Raw genomic sequence first — 19,131 nt, forward strand, 5'->3', positions numbered from 1 at the left:
TAATATAATGTAATTAATACAGAGATTTTATTATATACGTATACGCGAGCATAATATTCGAAATTCTCTACCCTGGGTATAAAAAGTTTTTAGGTTAATAAAATTTTATCTCTACGAGATTTCTTTTACTTTATTATTACTAATGTTACATAAAGATCATATGTGAGCCCGTAAATTTATAAAGCACATGCGAAAAGAAACTTTGTTCAAATAGCGTTTGCTTTGAAATTAGACGACGGTTTTTTGAGTCAGAGAAAGAGATCATTCTTATTTATACGTTCAACGACGCAAGTCTTTAGCTCGATAACCCTGACATAGAGAGTGTCGAGCGATAGATAATTACTGTTTTGACGCTGCGCGTAATAATACCATAACTACTGACGATAATTGTCGCCGCTATCCAGGAATGTTCCGTATTCGCATATATCGGTGGTATATATAATGCGGTTGAGAAACGTTGTAGCAGGATCCGCTTAATACAACTCCTCGCGCGTGCGGTTTCCACGTTGTAAGTTACATCGGTCGCTTTACGTATCCGCCAGATGGTCTCACGTGTGCCGGCATGGTTCAGCGGCTTTTTAACGGAAGGAAGTTGGCCGATTACGGCGCGTTTGTGGAAACACAACGGTCCCTGCCTTTCTTCCAAAATAAATTCCCGACGATCCTCTATTTTCTCTCGTCTTTATCCTTGCCGATACGCCTGCGCGTTATAATGATCATGCACTTTGCAGCGTACTTGTAATGTGTTATGACGTAATGTCGCGTTACACTTCAGTCGTTCGAGTCGAGTTTCACGGTCAGTTTCAACATTTTAACGAGACTTTTCCGGAATGCGCACTCGTGTATTTTTGTGCAAAACAAGGTATTATACCGTTACCTGACGCCTATTCTATCCCGATCGGCAATTCTTACCGGTGTATTTTTATAACGAACAAGCGTCGACAGCGAGCACAGTTTGTTATTATCAATTTGCAATCTCGACGTTGACTTTGCGAACTTCGCGATGATCCACGATCAGTTATAAATATCGAATGACACCCTGTGGCAAACTTTGCATATCGATCCCCATTGAGATGTAAAGCTCGTATGAATTCGTCGAAAGGGGTCGAGCGTACGTTGTGTCACAACTTAATCAGAAATACATGAGTGCATATATGGAGATAAGCATGGCTCACGAATAATTTCCATATCGCTACTCCGAATCTCTTTGAATACTTACCTTCATGGCTTAACGTCCGATTTAAAAAGAAACTTGGTAGCAGAGTCAAGAGGAGTTCATAAGTTCGACCTCGAAGTAAACTCCGCAGCTACGACGGTTCATTGTATGGAGTAACGTCTCTCTCTCTTTCTCTTTCTCATCGTAACATTACGAGCCTGTTGACTCGATCATTCGAGACGACGCGCTCGTGTTTCTGATTGATAGTGCTTTGGCGGTACGGGTAGCGTGTAACGAAGGCTCTTAAGTAGGTTGCAGTTATTTATTCTCGCAACACCCGTATGATTGTGCGCCTCGGTAACGGTACGGCATTGTTGTTCGCCCCCGTCCGAAGTCTGCGTTTAAAAATCTGATCATTTATTACTGGCTTTGATAATTCCATCGCGTGCCGCTTTCCATCGTTAATCCCTCAATGTCGGATTCCCGTGCCATGTACTTTCAAAAGGCAATTTATAATAATGCCTGTTGTACCGCGCGGCGTACGTGTGAGTGTACGCGTGCATCGGCTCCGCTCTAGTCACTTTCAACGTCACACACGTGTGCTGTCACGCACACATGTGTATTCTATGCCTCCCCCCCACCTCCTCTCCCTCTTGATACTTATCTCCAATTAAATCGAGAGATTGATACTCGACTTTGGCCCATGCCAAAATAACTCCGCTTCTTTTCTGGCAAGCTCGCAGCATTCGTCCGAGCATTGTACAACTCTTCATTCACGAGAGAGATTCGAAAGTATCGCGTACACGCGTAGGATATCCCAGAATTATCGCCACTCGCGTTTCGCGCATTGATTCGTGCGACTCGCTGTCGAAGCAACGCCGGTGATAAATTGTCTGTCTAATTTCCGAAGGTAAAAGGTTAGCATCAAAGCTAACAGGTCTTTAAGAGTTAAATGACGATCACGATTTTGCGTGATATTTCGCTCGCGTCAGGGTCACGCAGCCATTGATCGTGCCGACATCGGGGACGTAATAAACAGGAAACTATGCGGAACGCTTTAAATTGGTCGGCATTCGCCAGCCACGTCGAATCGGCAGAGGGAGTGCTCGTGGTGCCGTTTTAATGAATCGGCCGGCCGTCTCGTCGCATCGATAGCTGCAAGTCTCTGCGGCGCGAACTCTAGAGTGTATTGCCTGCACGCGGATATCTACAATGTAGGTGGATCGATATCATACATGATGACTCACCCTCCGCGAATCTCGTTCCCTTGGATATGTGGATTGCATAAATTTTTCCAACGCTGTTTCGCTCGTCGCAATCGCGTCGCGGAAACTTTCGATCGTCTCGCTTTATCCTTTTTGTCACCTCTCGTCGCTCTTTCTTATCTTCCCAGCGAATTCGCACGCATGATTCATCACTCCTTACACGAGACAATAAGCAATAGATAAGATAATAATTTACTTAAGAAGATAATTCTCCCTCGTAAATTTCGTTTTATCCCTTTCATCTCGGCTCGCCTCTTCATTTATATTAATTAGCTTTATCGCCGCTGAGAATAAATTGAGATTTATTAAACGAGAAAACGTCTGACGGCGGCCGGATTCAGGCAGTGAACTAACGAGAGGATACGTAACGAGAAAATTTGCATCTCATCTCGCCGGCCACCGTGTTTCATCGCGACGTATCGCCGGCTCGCATCGTGCTCATTCTCGCCTGTCGACGCGCAGCGTCCACCAATTACGGCGGCGTTCAGCGCAGCGCTACACGTAATACGCACTAATTATTTTAACACCGTTACGTAATCATCGACCGGACGGTAGTTTTCGGCCGGCCTTTTCCGCCGAGAAGTTGCCGTTTCTCGTACCGCGATCGCCGGTCAGGCGCAAGAAGAAGGTAAATAGACGATTGAGCATAAAGATCTAATTCTCAACTCCGTTCGTCGATGTAATTATGCATAATTCGCGTGATAAGATCCAATCGACGCGTCTCCTTCGATCCTCGTTGCGGTGCGCCTCTATCGACTCGGAAGCGACTCGTTATTTGCGGCGCGACTCTCGCACGAGAATGCATGCTGATTACGCCGAGTTAATAATCCGCGATTTCGCGCACTTCTATATTTGCATACCTGCTTATTATGCGGGTCTCGTACGGTTTTCTGTCTCACCTTTCCTTCCTCTTTTACGCAAGACCCTTCAGATTTCAGATTACTTTCCGCTGAGTAATCTCAAGTAATCCATTAGGCGACTTGAGATCCTTTATCCTCTTTCTCTCTCTATTTAAAACCAGTTTTCTATACGTCTTCATAAGTTGATAACATGCATATATTAAATAATATGCATTATCATTTTTCGCGATGTATTCATCCGCGTTTGCATGCGTCTGTTCCGATTTTTACTCCTTGTCTATTGCGTGTAATGATGTTTCCCATACTCTTAATAAACGTTTAGAGATAGCGTTACTCATATACTTGACTTAAATATATATCGCCTTCTCTCTCTCTTCCTTCCCTTCGAGCTAAATCGTATCCGTTTCGAGTTGTATTTTCGATCATCAACCTTGTTGCCTCGCGGTGACTCGTTTCGAGTGACACCACGCTACTCGATAAGCGTATCTCCTCGCAGGATATATCCCGGTCATCGTCTCGCTTTTCCCATCGTCGTCGATGTAAATCCTGGGGCAATGACGTCGACTTATCCTACCTCTTTTGCAAAGCGAACCTCTTCCGTACGATAAGGTTAGAACATCCTGTGCATTATCATTATAGTACACGTTTCTCTCCTTTCTTCGTATCGATTCCTTCAGGTGTCACGCTTGAGCCGAAATATTGGTTCTACATTAATCTTGTGAATTCCGTCAAACTTGAAGGGCTCTTGGAGAATCTCAAGATATAACATTATACGATCTATTATTTTATTTTATTTGGATGCTATAAATAGTAACTTGTCATTTTCTTTGTGTTGGGTCTCTTAAAAAAGAATCATTTATTTGAGAATTATTTAATATTCGATTATCTTGATATACTGCTTGCATTTAATCTTTGTTTTTAATTTCAATAAGCAACGTATTAATTGCCTAATTTAGCTTGCCTTATTTAGCTAAAGATATAAGATAAACTAATATTAAATGGCCCAATAATTCCGGAGATTTTATCAAACATCTGTTAATATTGGAAATTGTTTGTATAACAAATGATATCATGATATTTTAAGATATATAATATCGCTTCCCGCTTCGGACTTTCCGATCCAGCATTCTATTCTCCGCTGCTCGTTGTGGTTAGCGTACTTCGTACACTAACTCGCAACACTCACACATGGATGCGATCTGATCGGAGAAACGTATATTAATTAACGCGATAGCGACAAGAACCCGATTGAATATTGCAAAAGTCAGTGAAATATTTTAATTACTCGACAGGAATCATAACTAACGCATCATACATGTACTTTACGTGGATGCGCGTCGCTTGCTAGCTCATGCGTAACAAATATGCAATCATGGAAAAGTACGCGACGCGCGAAAGATCAACAATAGGCAAAAAAGGCGATGTTATCTATCGTCGATTGCCAATCGTGATTCTCATTAAGTAGCCGAGCAATTATACTTTCAAAATATTCTGGACCTTCGCAAGGCGGCTAAATGTACTCTCGCGAGCTTTCCGCGTGTTTATTACGTTTATTACGTTTCGAACCGGCCAACGACACGCATACCGCTGAATACGTGTATCGATGTGTTCATTATCATTTCCATCAAGCGATTAACCCTAATTCGCCACATTTCGATACAGTGGACTGCCAAATGTTTCTCTGTTTTTTTAGGTTTCTCTCTCTCTCTCTCTTTTTTTTTCCCTTCTTAAAGTATCAGATGTTCGCTGTAGCGATTTTTATTTTTTCTCAAGTCGCATTTACAAGACTATTTGTGAATTTTTTCGCAAAACATTCTTTTTCTTATAATAATAAATTTAGTTTAAACGCAAATCATTTTCTTGGCCTAATATCATAAACATCTTATTAAAACTCTGTATTTCCAATTCCCACATAACAAGCTTAAAAATATTAATTAGAATGGAAATGAACGTGAACATGGAAGTTAACAAAGTTGAGCGGCCTCACGGACCGGAATGTAACGAATTAAAGACTCGAAAAAAAGTGTGGCCAGCTAGAGTTAAAATATTTGCCAGTTCTTGAATTATGTAACCGGGTTCTCGTCAGATCGATTATTTAACACGTGTATTTTGAATCAAATCGTATCTACGTGAGTATGAGTGTCAGTGTCGCGTTGGAGCAGCCAGGGTGCGGGTCGAGAAGCCAGGAGCGGAGGACACAGGAAGTCAGGATGTGGGCAGCGATATGTGTTCAAGATATGTAAAATAATGTATTATAGAGGAATTCTCCGATTTTAATGAATATTTAACGAATTCTTAGAACTTAGAGCAAAGGAACACCTAAGTCGAAAATTCTCGCGAGGCTTCGGGTGATGTAAAAAGTATCCCGTAATAAATTCCATCGATACCTTTCGCTCGAACTTCTCTACTTGGCTTGCCTGGAAATTGCGCGGAAGTAACGCGTCGCGACTCTATGCAAAGCGGGAGCGTTCTCTCGCCTCGTATCTATTCGCATCCGACGACGTTAGAAATCGACTCGGAGGAAAGTCTCTCTCTCGCTCTCTCGCTCTCTTCCTCGATAGCGTTACAGCGAGAAACCTCTCGCGGTCACGTTTTCACACGTCCGCGCATTAAACGCGCCGCGATCGCATGACGAACCAACCCCGTTCCACCGATTTCTATGCACGCGCCAGGCACCATCGGTCATTTGTTGTCCGCTCCGTCGAGCAATTCTGCTCCGTGGCTCCGTGAAAGTTGCATCGCTCGCGCGGCATGTGGTACGCTCGTGCGGTATGAGATCGTGAGTTATGCTCGCGAGCATGATAATTATCCGCAACGCCACTGCGAATTTTTACTTTTTTTACGATGCCACGTGGCGAGACATTCTCTCTCTTTCTTTTTCATCGCGATAGCTTCGCCTAGTAAAAACGCGCTTTCTGTTCGCTTGCTTGTCGGTGCAGTCAGGAATAGAGACGGTCATCGATCTTTTCTGCCTCGTAAATAATCGTCGATAAAATATCGTCTATGGATCTCGCTTGATTCAGTTTAGAGTCGAGACTTTTTTTCGATGGAAAATTTATTCGATACGATCTCGATCTCCGAGAAGTTACATAGTTTTAGTCATTTGTTCCTTGAATCAGTACCGCGAAAAATTAAACGGGGAATATGGACTACTCGTGTTTCTAAAAATTAATTCGCGAATGACTAGTCATTTCATCGCGTGCGGAGAAAGCACAAGTAAATTCGTTGCAATTTACTCGAGACACGTCTCCACCGAGTTGAATCATTCAACTTATTGCGTAGATGAGTATTTTGGTTTATCCTACCAGGTGTGCTACAGGGCAGAAATAGGCGTAGGATTCATCAAGTATTAACATGAATTTCGCGTGCACTCCTGACGCGTAGCTTGACTCAGTCGTTGGCATGCTGCCTATTCAATGTCGTCACGCGTCGTCTCGAACTTACAGTTAAAAAAGAAAATGTCCAACGGTGAACGGAGTGCAACCTTCGTACCTTTTGCCATCATGTTTCTCCCTCGTCTCTTTCCGCAACGTTAGCACATTGTTCCGCCAGACGTCGTGCAACCTGCATTTTCTTACGAATTACCACAAATCGACGTGTCCCAACATTCACTCCGGCGTTTCCCTCCCATTTTCACTAGTCCTCCGGTATAAGTGGCCTTTGACTTTCAAATGCATCACGTTGTGGATCCGCAACAGGTCATAATCTCGACCGTATTACCTTCTTGGCGTTATAGAAGATTTCAATTTCCGATGTAAATTCGCGTTGATGCGCTTACGTCCTGACGCCGGCAATCGAGGAAATTGCATCTTTATCAATTTTTCAATCAAGATGTATATCTGCAATCATATATTGAAGAACCGAGCTATTTTAATATAAACTGTTGCACTCTCTCTCTCTCTCTCTCTCTCTTCGCGTAATCGAACTCGTGCCTGTAAATAGAACTTCCGACACTGCGTCGCCATGACCCTTTCTAAGAGCCGTCGCGACGTCGGTCCGTTATCACTTATCGTTCGAGAGGGCGGTGAAAGAGCGTCGGATGCAGCGGAAGGGACAGGACAGGAGAGGGGGGGTAGTCGAGGTACATCGACTCGGTAGGGAAAGGGAGGGGGTTGATTCATCGCAGAGCCGCACTCGGCTTCACGCAGTCGTAGAACGAATCTCGTTCGTCCCGATCCTGGATACGAGCGCGTTCAGCCAGTTACGCGTCTTCCACGCGAAAGTCAAGGACGCGGACGAGGTTCCGGAGCTCTTCGACCTTCGCGAACGCGCGGGGCACTCCAAATTGATCTGTGTTTTGCCGAGATCAGTGTGCGTGTCCTGAGAGGAAGAGATACATAAAGGATCTCACGATTGTGTCTCCCTGTAATCTTCGTAAATTAAAAGTCGAGTATTTCCGAGTGTTCGGTCTTATATCTCATTTGTTTTATTTCTCTCGATGGATGAGCTTTTGTACGTCGAGCTTTCTATATTGCCGCTTATATTGTCGAAGGAATAACCGATTCTTCGATCTCGGTTGTTGCTGTAGCGTAGAATAACGTACGTTCGCAATCCAATTGAAATCATATCCGGAGGAAAAGGGGTTACATGCGGAAACGGTGTCTGCGGCAAAGGAAGTTTCGGATAGGTTGCGCGAAAACCGTGAAACAGGATATTTCGGTGACCAGTGAGTCATGTCCGCATTGCATTTGAATATTGCCCTCTTGTCACACGTTATTGCATCATACAGTAGAGTCATTATTCTTGTGTCACTCTGCAAATTTGCACACCGCTGCAAAGCGAAATGCGATTCTACATTCTAAGAGGGGATTCGTGCTAGAATTCTGTAATGTCCAGGATTTTCATCCGAAAGATTCTTCGCTCCGATCGAGCGAATTAAATGTTGCGTTTTTATTCTTCGTCGAACGGCTCTTTCTTCGGTCAATTATTGTTGTGCAACGATCTTCTGGCTTGTAAACAACAAGTAGAAGTTGACTTTTTGTATTGCCAGTGAGACTTGTGCGAGTTACTAAATAACTAAGGTAGAGATCAACTTTTTTTGCACTCCCAATAAGACTCGTGTGAGTTGAATCGGCTTTAATGCGACGACACGAATTACACTCGAGCTCTTCATAAAGAAGGCAGTACGTGCCTATACTGTGCCCTAAATTGGTGATTCACCGTACATATAGAGGGTCGTAACACTCGGAATCACTCTCGTTCCGCTCACCTTTTTCGGCCATACGGAATCGAATAATTTCACGAGTCGCGGATTATACGTGTGCCGGCTTGTTACCGGCGGTTAGTGCGAAGGAGTTTCTCGTGTCCGTATCGAACAACAGCTGATAATGGTGGTCGCAATGCTCGCAAAATATGGGCAGTCTGATTCAGGTAGGTCTGATATCGATTGTACGTCAATTTCGGGAGGATACCTCTTAGTGCGCAGTTTTGCATATATGCAAAAAGAATTTTAAATATTTATCCAGAGAATCTCTAAAGATTATAAACAATTATTTAAAAGATATTGAAAGTTCTAGAAGAAATGCGCGAAAAAATAACTAAAGGTTAACATGCAACCAAGATTATGTTTAATATTAAAATTTCTTACCTTTTTTTTTTTTTAATTTTGAGGAAACTTGTATGTATATACATATAAGTTTCTCTTGTTTTATTTTTTTATTTTTTACTTGATGAAATCTGGGCATAGTGCTCAGTTATACAAGGTGCATTGTACTTAAAATTATTATTATGGGAAGAAAGGGTACAGATAGCCGACAACTATACAAGTACGTCGTCATTAAGCCGAGTCGCATAATTATTGCGCAATGGTGTTCCGCGTTCGCAGGCTGGTGGTGCGCGATAGAACATGCGGAGAGGCGCGATTTATCTCGGCCGCGCGGAGGAAACGAGGGATTTGTCCTAATGAATTGCACAGCGCTAAACAAACTCGAGCGAATAACCTATAATTACGACAGCAAGTGTATTACGACGTAACGACCTGGCAAGGTGAAAATACCGGATGAAGTGAACTGACCTTAATATTCCGATCGGTTATTTCTCTCATGCAGCAGAAAACCGTAATACCGATCGAATCTGTTAAAAGAATGCGAATGATTAGGAGTTACCGAGTTTCAAAATTTGCCTGATGCTTATCGTGTTGATCTAATACAGATCTATCGAGCATCATTTTCCTTCACCATTAAACCGATCTCACGCGTAGATTTCGGAGTAATAATTTAAATACAATTGAAGTTTCGTAAGAATACGAGATACGTCCCCTTCGTCTGCACTTACCATCTAATCTACATGGTAATTGTACCGCACGAAGCACGGAATTGTAATTCCCGCGATAATTTCACCTTTCGGAGCACGTTTGCTCCGTCTAGCGCGGGCTGGTTGCTTTATTTTCAGTCGAGTGGCATAATTGCAAAGTACACGTACGTGTCGCGCGCGCATTCGTCGAAAAACACTGAAGTCTCTGGAGGCCGGCTGGAGCGTTCACGCGCGGTTGAAAGTCCTCCACCATCGATCCTTCCAGAGAACTCGATCGTGTTGCGCGATACGTAATCGCGCTGGCTAAAAAACTGCAAGAGATAGAGAGGGACGACTTTGATATACTCGGGACAGAGAAGCCGGCTTAATGGCATTCCGGCTTGATGCCCCGTATGTGTAAGGCCCGCCTCACACCGGACGGAAGGCGCGGCGGATTGAAATTCGTCGCGGCGAATTCCGCAATATCTCCTTGCCGACACGGAGACCACCCGTCAAATCACGTCGTTAACCCCTTACCTCATAGCGCCTCGCTCACGGACCAGTTCGTCTAAGATCCCTCGCAATTCTTTCGTCATTACGATACAAGGTATCTCCTCTGCAGAAAAGAGAAAGAAAGGAAACAAAGGTTGACACGCGGTAAAAAATTGAGTCGCGGCAAATGTGAGAAGACGGGTCGAGATTAATTCCATAAGAACTAGTTTCGAGTTAACGACAACCGGATATCACGGTTGCCAACTTTTTTACTCGCTTTTTAAAGAACTGTGTTTCTTTTTTTTCCTCATAAATAGAGCAACTCTCTTTACAAAGACATCTTATTTCTCACTGTTTCCTAATAATATCGCGGTTAACCGTGGTTAGGCGTGTTTAACGATACAGAGTATTAATGTAGTATGAGGTATATTGTTTATTCGATGTAACGCGTTACATTAGATCTTAAGAAATACAAGTTATGTCGCGTATACGCGATAAATTTCGACTTATCACGACAAGAGTAGGTCGGGTTCTTACGGCGTCCGTTAACCGATTAATTAATTACCAACGTGATTGACCGTGTTATAGTGTTATATTTCTAGCGGGAAAGTCGCGCGACGCGAAATATCATCATCGGCCAACATCTTCCAATTAAGCGTGCACTATTCTTAGTGCGATGTCGGTGATTAGCCACTCTTAATTGTGCCGGAATTAGGATACGTTAAACTTTGGGAATGTTTTATTTTTCACGCGTTACCCAACCGCACGCTTTTCACAAGAGAACAATGTTCAGGATACGTATCAGTATTCACCGGAGAGGTGACTGCGCGCTCCAAATACTTAGATCAGAGAAATGGTCTCACGGAGATGCGACGAATAATACTCGTGAGAAGCACGTAAGGAAGTGCAAAGGGCGCGGTTTACTCGAAATCTACGATGTATAAGCGAGGGATAATTTTAACTTTCTGCACAGAGGAAAAGATTTCTTTGGATTTAGTATACATGTTTGTTTGACTTAGATTTGTTTGATATAAACAATATAATTTAATGTCAAATATCATTTTGTTTCGATGAAAGTGTTGTTTCACTAGAATAACTGTGTTGTTTGATAGAAAAAAAAAACAGTATTATTTAGAAGAAATAATACTTCGTTTTTAATAAAGAAATTTATTTTATTTTCAATATTGCTTCATTGAAACAAGTTCTTTAATGTGTTTTTTTCTAACATAGTGTTATTTATTTCAAATAATTTATTGTTTGTGATAACCATTATAATATTTGGATGAATATACAAAAGAAATTCGTTGTTATTTAACGTAAAGATATTTATTGTTTAAGAAACCAAACAATCCTGTTTGTTGAATCAAATATTTGTTTATTTGCTCTATTCCGAAAGACAAATTTGTTTTAATCAAGGAAATTTTATTAAATCCAAAGACATTTTTTTCTCTGCGTGATCACCGTCTGAAGTTTTCTTTTCTAGTCACAGATATATTTCTGACAACCCACAGAATTAAATTTCATTGCAACTGTGTATCGAAAAACAGATTGATCCTGGAACCAGCCAAATGTAGTTTCGTGACGTACACGCCCTTATTCGTGCGATGAAATCTAAAAATACAGACACGAAAGGATAGAAGATCTTTTAGTCGTTTCAAAGATATGAGTTGCCTCGAACTACCTGCTCGTTATTAACTTCGTGCGCGTTCTCCATAATTTCAGGCCGATTTTCCTCTCTCGTTAGACGAAGATTGTCACCATGTGGAGCACGTACGCGAATACGATTGCACTCGACGATGTCGCGCTCCTCGTGTTTTGTCGCGGAACGCACGCTGCGCTAAGGCAAAACGCATAATCCACGGCCTAGGTCAACGTACATTTCGCATCGGCAGAATACAAACGACGCGGTTCGCCCTCGTCCTTCTCCCTTTCCGGCCATATGCACGAACGGAGAAATCTCCGGTGCATTTGCATTATTGTGCACGCTCGCGTTGGCGATTCCATTGTTCTTGGCGCTTTTTACAGATTATTGGAAAAATACGTAGCTGCGTTTTCCCTTTCAATCCGGCCGATATCCTGCCACTTCGAGAACCTCGCGGATCGTAATTGAATGGAATTGTGAATTACAAAAATAGGCTCGTTGCTAATGGTATTGTCGTTACTTATGTTGTTCCATCGGGCATAAAGTGGTAAAACGCAGTCGAGCGCGACGACAGATCGCGAGGCAGTTAATTATATTGTTGCGCAAATTGCAAAACGCGCGCGCTATGATACCAGCATCGTGGTCGTTAATATTCGACTTAACCGTGTTGTTCGAATACGAGATGTTTTTAAATTTCGATGGGAGGTTTGATGCGTACACGTTGGGACGCGTCTCTCGCGATCGCGAGGAGCGGCGTGACTTTTTGGAATTCTTGGCCTTTCGCGCAATGCGGAATTAAAGATTATCCGTCGGTGGACAGCTTGGGAACACTTCGGACACCGATGAGGAGGCTACACAGGCATCGAAGTATCAGTGTGGTATTTCGTACTCCCAGCTGCCGGGGTCCACGGCGAAAGGTTGAGTCGAGGCATTAAGTCTTCCTCTCTTCGATAGTTACACCAGGATTACTTTCTACTCCTACGAATCGCGCCGCGATAATTAACGCGCTTGAAATACCCGCACGCCGCGAAAAAATTCGAAATGAATTTCCTTCGGACTTTACGTTGTCTTTCGCGCGAAAAGAGGGGAAGTATAATGGGATAATACAGTGTGGACGTTTATTCTGTAATCGTTTCTTCATCCCTGTTCTTTTCTCCATTCTTCTTTCACATTTTTAACTATCAGTGTACAGTTAGGAACGGAATATTCTCTCTCTCTTTCTCTCTCATTCAGTTCCAGAAGTTCCGTAAAAGAGAATACCCAACACCAGTATCTGATTGTATGATGTGGTAACGGAATATACGTACCGCCAAAACACACACGGCACGACGAAAATAAATAGTTCAACAAATCGAATTCTGGTCTCCGGGGCACTCTCGGACCGTCGAACAAAGGCTACCGACGGAATATCGCATCTTATTTATTATTTAGAATCGATTCGTTGAGATTGCTTTGCGAAAGAGAGATGGAGAAAGAAAGACGAGAGCTCTCCTCGGAAATCGGCGAGCGAGAAGCGTGACTTAGGAGCGACGTGCGTGCGTGCGTTTAGCGCGATTTTTCAGCGTAACGAGTGTAACATAACCGTTAAACGCTGAGTATATTCATGACGGATGCAAAATGTAGGGTGGATAGCGAGACGAGGCGCTTGAGGAGCTTGAATGTTTCTTCTATCGCCCGCGATCTACCGTGAAGCCTAGCATGAAACGAAATGCGCGACCGCGCCGCGTGAATTCTGTTTTGCAGCTTGCGTGCTCACGCGATACACCACCACCGGCGGCGGTTGTGATGGTAGGTAGCGTGGTAGCGGCGTGCATAGCGAAGTAGGAAGAAGAGTCGCTATAATCGCCGGATTCGAGGTAGCTTTGTGGTAACTTCGGAATTTATCTTCCGCAAGCCGCAAGCAGCGGCGGATATCGCAGATCGATATCGCGCCGGCCATCAATTGCAACGTAAGCATTAATCGCGCGAGTTTTGCGTGCGAATGCCGCGGTATTTCGCCGCTACTTAGTTTACGTTTCCTATACGACACTCGTTGTTTTTCGAGGGAATTACGACGCGCGCAGGATGAGGACGCTCACTCGTATATACGTAGTAATAACGCGAAATAAGCCGAGTCCGCGATATCACTGGGGAAGGGTTTGCCCGCGTACTCGGAAGAGGTGAATTCCGCGATATTTCCGCAAAAATTATGAAATTAATGTTGTGCATTAACTCTTTCTGTTTCAGGTAAGTGCCAGCAGATGCAACAATTAATAATTTCGACGAGAAACGTATGCGTGTATACGTACTGTGCGTACACGGCGAAACGGAGTTAACGGAGTCTGCGCGAGAGGGGTGAGTGTGTTTGCGCTTCTTTCTTTCGGAACGAACGCGGCTTTCTACCGCGTGATATCGCGCGAGAATACCGGGGAACTTTCGATTAATTAACACGTCGATCGAACGACCGGCCCGTGCCGCTCTCCGCCCGAATTACGAGTTACGCGAGCCGTGAGAGTTAATTAAGGCGGAATTCTATTGATACGCGGCCGGTTTCGCGATGGAGATAACGTTGCGATAGAATCGCTTAAAGTATTTGACACGTTTCTTTTCTTTTCTCTCTCTAAACCCGCGCGAACGTTCAGCGAGACTTATCGCTGAATTCTGCCGTTGCGGTTTCCTTATTATCCGCCGACTTGCGCGTTAAACGCTACCGCTGTGCAATAATCGTCGCCGGTATAATCATCGGCCACGCAAGAGTTCGAGATAATCTTCTATCGAAACGAGTGCGGACTGACAGAATGCGTCGCGGGTAAAATACTAATTGCGCGCGGCCGCAGCAACCACGCGCGTCCACCTTTACGCAAAACGAGCTACTTAGCATTCAATGCTCAATGAATAGCGTCTGATTCATTGGCGCGAGAAACACGCGAAGCAAAGCAAGTTAAAATACATTCGAGCCCCGCGTCATGCGGCGCGCGGATTAGCGGTGCGTGCGGGTCAGCGGCGGGCAGGTCCGATCCACCTGATAGATTCCCACGATAGGTGGCTCGACGAAGGTGCATTTCCCGATCGTGGATCGAGGAATCCGTGCCAGGGGAACGGTTCCGCGGCAATAGTCCGCTATCACAAACGATCAGATTTCTCGCGGGCAGATTTCCACGCCTGTGCGCACGAGTCACCTCGTGTCACTGCAAATTGCACCTCTCACTGAAAGAAGAAGATTGGCCGAACAACACTGTAGCCATATAAGTAAAAAGGGTATGTTCGATAAAAGAATCCAAACGATAGAAGTATTCGAATAATTTCACTTGAAGAAGAAATTTCATTCGGTTATTTCTCTAAAATATCGTCTCCTTAATATTTTACTTTTCGTGATAAACTTTGTCAAAAATCTGAATCGTACCATTTTCATGTTCGTTCCAAAGGACGAAACTTTTGTTCTTATAAGGAAAACATTTGTTCGCTTATGTCCAAGCAGGAATTTAATTTGAGCCAACTAAACGAATCTCTCAATGTATCAACGAGAAATCATCCCTCGCGCAATAGCATGTATCGTGGGTGGGAACACCTCATTTTTTTTCGACCTTTCAATATCTGCAAGGTTCACCTGCGGAATCTCGGAGAAAGCGCGTTTAATAGACGTGTCTTACGGAAAATATCTAATAACGGTTATACGTTACCGTTAATTTCATTGGTTCGCGTTCGCTGAGAGTCACGTTGTCGACCCGGTGAAATCGAAATTCACCTTTCCCGTCGCGTGTGTTAGCCCCGAACCGCGCTCGATCAGCCGCCCGCGTAGCGTGCGAATTTACCTCGCGGCGGAGCGGCAGGTCCGCCGGTAATTGCGGAAGACAATTTTGTTAAAGCGCGTCTTGCGCGGCTCGGCGCAGCGAAGACGGCCGAGGATTCCCCACCGCGGGATACGCATTAATGCGAGCAGCAAACCGTCTCGCCGGCTCATTAGCATCCGCGAATCGGACGCCGTTAATTATTTCCATTATCCCGTGCCATTCATAATTCAACGGCGCATAATTCAACGCGTGCGCTAGTAGACTGCACGCGCGAGGAAATGTTCGGCTAGCGGAAGGGTCTCGCGCAGAGACCGTTCTTATAAACTCTTTCACGCATAGGTATATGTGTGTCTTTCGCATGTTACAACATTACACGCGTATTATATGGGATGTATAATGTTGCTTCTCGATGCCTTTTGCTCTCGCGAGCTTCGTGTTCGCCATCCCTCGCGCTATTTTACACGCAACGCATCTATTCTTGTTAATATCCATCGAGTCGAGTGTTTAATTTCCTAATTACTTCCATCACACGCGTTATTCATAAATTCAACAGAATTCTCGCCGTGTGCAAACGTGATCGCGAGCGAAACGGTTCTTCAAACAGAGAGAGAGAGAGAGAGAGAGAGAGAGAGAGAGAGAGAAGAGAGAGAAAACACGCGGCGAGATCACCGTGGCGAATTCTTCGATTTCGTGGCAGGAAGAGATTAAGCCCTCCCGGAAACGATGAGCTTCCTTGAGCGTGTCCGACTAATTTTCTGAACGGCAACTCTGGATAACGATAAGAGGCTCGTTAAATTTCCTTTAATTGCATCCTAAGTTCGTTTATGGCTAGCTCGCAAACTTTTTAATCGTTCTCGCGACCGTAATACTTTATATGTGGTATATTCGACGCGCACTCGCTCTCCGTTGCAAGTATCAAAGGCAAAATTAAAAAAAAATGCCGTTAGTTTCAGTCTCCAGGAGAGAATAGAATTTTGTGAATTCCGAAGAAATATTAAAGGCCTTCGACCGGTCGGACTTTCTTAACGTAGAAATAGAATATAAAGTCTCATTCTTCATTTAATTTTGAGCGAACTTCACTTGGATTGAAATCGCGTATCGCAACGATTAAGACATATTTAATCTTGAAAATTCGATAATCAATCTGGAATCCATATTTTCTAGAGAATTTATTTAAGCGTCATCCAAAAATGAAAGTAATATTCTCGAAGAAATTTTTATTCGAGAGAAATTTATTTCATACTTACCAACGTAGCTGACAAAAAGGGATATTTCTGGACCATTCGGTGTTCGTAATGGCACGGTATTTTTATCAAACGATGATCGATAGCGTTGCTTCGTTTCCGCGTTGGGCGCGGCATAATTTCAGGAAAGTGGATTTCGCGTATAGTAGTCCGAAGCTCCGATAGAAATTGATCTACGTAACATAGGCTTGGTCGACAGATTTCTTAACAGCGTGATAAACGATCGCGGAATGTGTTCGAAGCAATTTGTTTCTGGAGAGATGTTGGGTCGAAGATAAATCGTTGGTCATAACTCTAATTGCGGTGAGATAATTTCGCGGCATACGTGCGCTCGTGTATTGATATGTAATACTCTTACGCATGGTGGCAGCTGTGTAACTACCAAGAATCCTCTAGCTTCAAGAATTCGCAAATCTTGGAGAATTCTTCCCAGCGAAGTTTAGTTTCAAATATACAAATCGTGTATATAATACAAATATAGTCAAATAATACAAGCAATTGTAAATGTTTTAATAGATATACAAAAAAAATTAACATATTTAGGAATGATTCAAAAGCGAAAGGTTCGACACAACAGCAGCGACCGTCTTTACTTCGTTATTTTTTTTTTTTTTTGAGTATAAAATTTGTGTAGGATTTTGTACTTACGTTTAGCCGGTTGATCGGAAATAAGGTTTTGCTCGAGCTACAAAGGGACAGAGGAAGAGCCTGTTCTTTCCTAAGAGGAAGTTGACAGACGCTCGTTCAGTGCGCGTCGCGACAAAGGCTCTTCGTTTGCGAAACCGCCGAGTCGTCTTTCGCTCAAAAACCACCCACGTATTTTCCGTCTCGCCTCGGGGCTTTCTCCTCGTGTCGGACCCTTGTGCAATCGTCACAGCGGATCAAACGCCGACAAATGAGGAAATCGCCCGGAACGTCTTGTACGCGAGAGCGGATTGTCCGCCATGGTCGTTCACCCCCGTCGACTTTCTTTGCTCTTAGCGATTGTTCACATCGCGTCTTAAACCAGCGGATGCGCCTTCAACCACAGATCCTTCGGCAGGTTTAAAGTCAATTTATGGCTAAAGTCAGCTGAGTCCATAATTTGCAAGACCAGCTTTATATGTAGACATAACTTGATGTTTCAAGTGAACTCGTGAAAAATTACAAACAGGTTGAAATTGGCTAGTTTTGCAGCCGGTTGCTGCAAACATTTCTCTTCGCGTAACTAGGCTTGAAATAAAAGTTTCCTCGCTCCGTTCCTCTACTGAATTGTTTGACGTTGGCGGGCAACTGCATTACTCGCACTTAATGACGGGTCTTTTAGATCCGACTTAATCCTGACGGACAATCGATGGACGTCTCGTTGTTCGTTGGCACTGTATTTAACCCCCGGAGAACAAGCATCGTTCTGTTGTCCACTGAGATTAAGTCGGATTGTGGAAGAGCCATGGTTAAAAGGCGAGGAGAACGTAACTGTACGGTTAAGAGGATATCCGCTGCTTTTAAGACGCATCGAATAGAACCGTTTTTTGCGCCGCAGAATTTCTGTTTCTCTTCTTCTCTCGCCTCTCCGCGGCTCTTCAGGTATCCCTTCGGGAGCGAGAGCGGGCAAGAACAGTACAGACGACGACCTCGCTCACGTCTCATTATATGATTACATAAACATGACAGACGTGAGCCTTCATGGCGCGGCTGGAACGAACAAGTTATCCGGCACGGCCAACGCGCTGACGCGCGGAGGCCAATGATGTTAAATGCGACGGCCCACTTAACGTCACTTTAGTCAGCTGGGTGTGACTGCCTTCGCGATACTTCTGTCCTCTACACCTCGCCGGGAATTGCGGAAATTGACGCTTACGTGTGTGCTCGCGCGAGATCTCTTAATGGAAGAAAACGCTGTTTCCAAAGCAGGTGTTATTCTTGGAATAAATTCCTCCGGTGAAAAAATTCTTCTTTCTTTTCCCTTTTTTTTTTGCGAGACCGACAAAAACACGCGATATTAGAGAGCATTAGTGTTCAGCGTTGCGCGAAAGTGTAATTTTGAGGGGAACTGCAGCCGTATGAAACGTTATATCTTCGGCGAGAGAGATAATATTACCGATGGCGTCGTGTAAAAGTGAAGCCTGACGTAAAGGTGTCGTCCGGACACGTAAAGGATAATGCCGCGTCTTTCCGGCGCGTTCAGCGTGGTTGCACTTGCGCTTCGTGGGAAGATGCATACAATAGTGAGAAAAGACGCGGACCGCGTCGCGAGTCAAAACGCAATTTGCCATGGAAAGGCGCGGATGCGTCACGTCGTTTCTTCACTCGGCTCGGGCGTTATTAGCGCGAACACGTGCTCGACGATCGATAATATCGCGCGTCGTAGAAATAATACGTGAACGTGAAATGGTTTTGCTCGTCTCTCGTCGGCGCCGGGTCTCCGTCGAATAAATTGTCGTGATCGTAAACTCTCGAAGCTGATCTCGAAATATCGCAAAGTATCGCAG

At 44.1% G+C, this 19,131-nt stretch overlaps 1 protein-coding gene across 2 annotated transcripts in view; it reads left to right on the plus strand.

Annotated features, from left to right (window-relative positions):
- LOC106745599 (ensconsin-like) overlaps window positions 1-19,131 on the plus strand; it is a 182,649-nt gene that overhangs the window by 2,447 nt on the left and 161,071 nt on the right. The window contains exon 1 of one of the 2 annotated variants that reach the window (XM_014621346.1): window positions 7,460-8,651. The exons of the other annotated variant lie outside the window; for it this stretch is intronic. Within the exon in view, the coding sequence (XP_014476832.1) occupies window positions 8,609-8,651 (43 nt within the window). The 5' untranslated portion in view covers window positions 7,460-8,608. Of the gene's footprint in view, window positions 1-7,459; window positions 8,652-19,131 lie in introns of those variants that run through there. 2 annotated transcript variants of the gene reach the window in all.

This window comes from Dinoponera quadriceps, unplaced genomic scaffold, assembly GCF_001313825.1.
Source record: "Dinoponera quadriceps isolate SergipeBrazil2010 unplaced genomic scaffold, ASM131382v1 scaffold1476, whole genome shotgun sequence".
NCBI classification, from domain to species: Eukaryota; Metazoa; Arthropoda; class Insecta; order Hymenoptera; family Formicidae; genus Dinoponera; species Dinoponera quadriceps.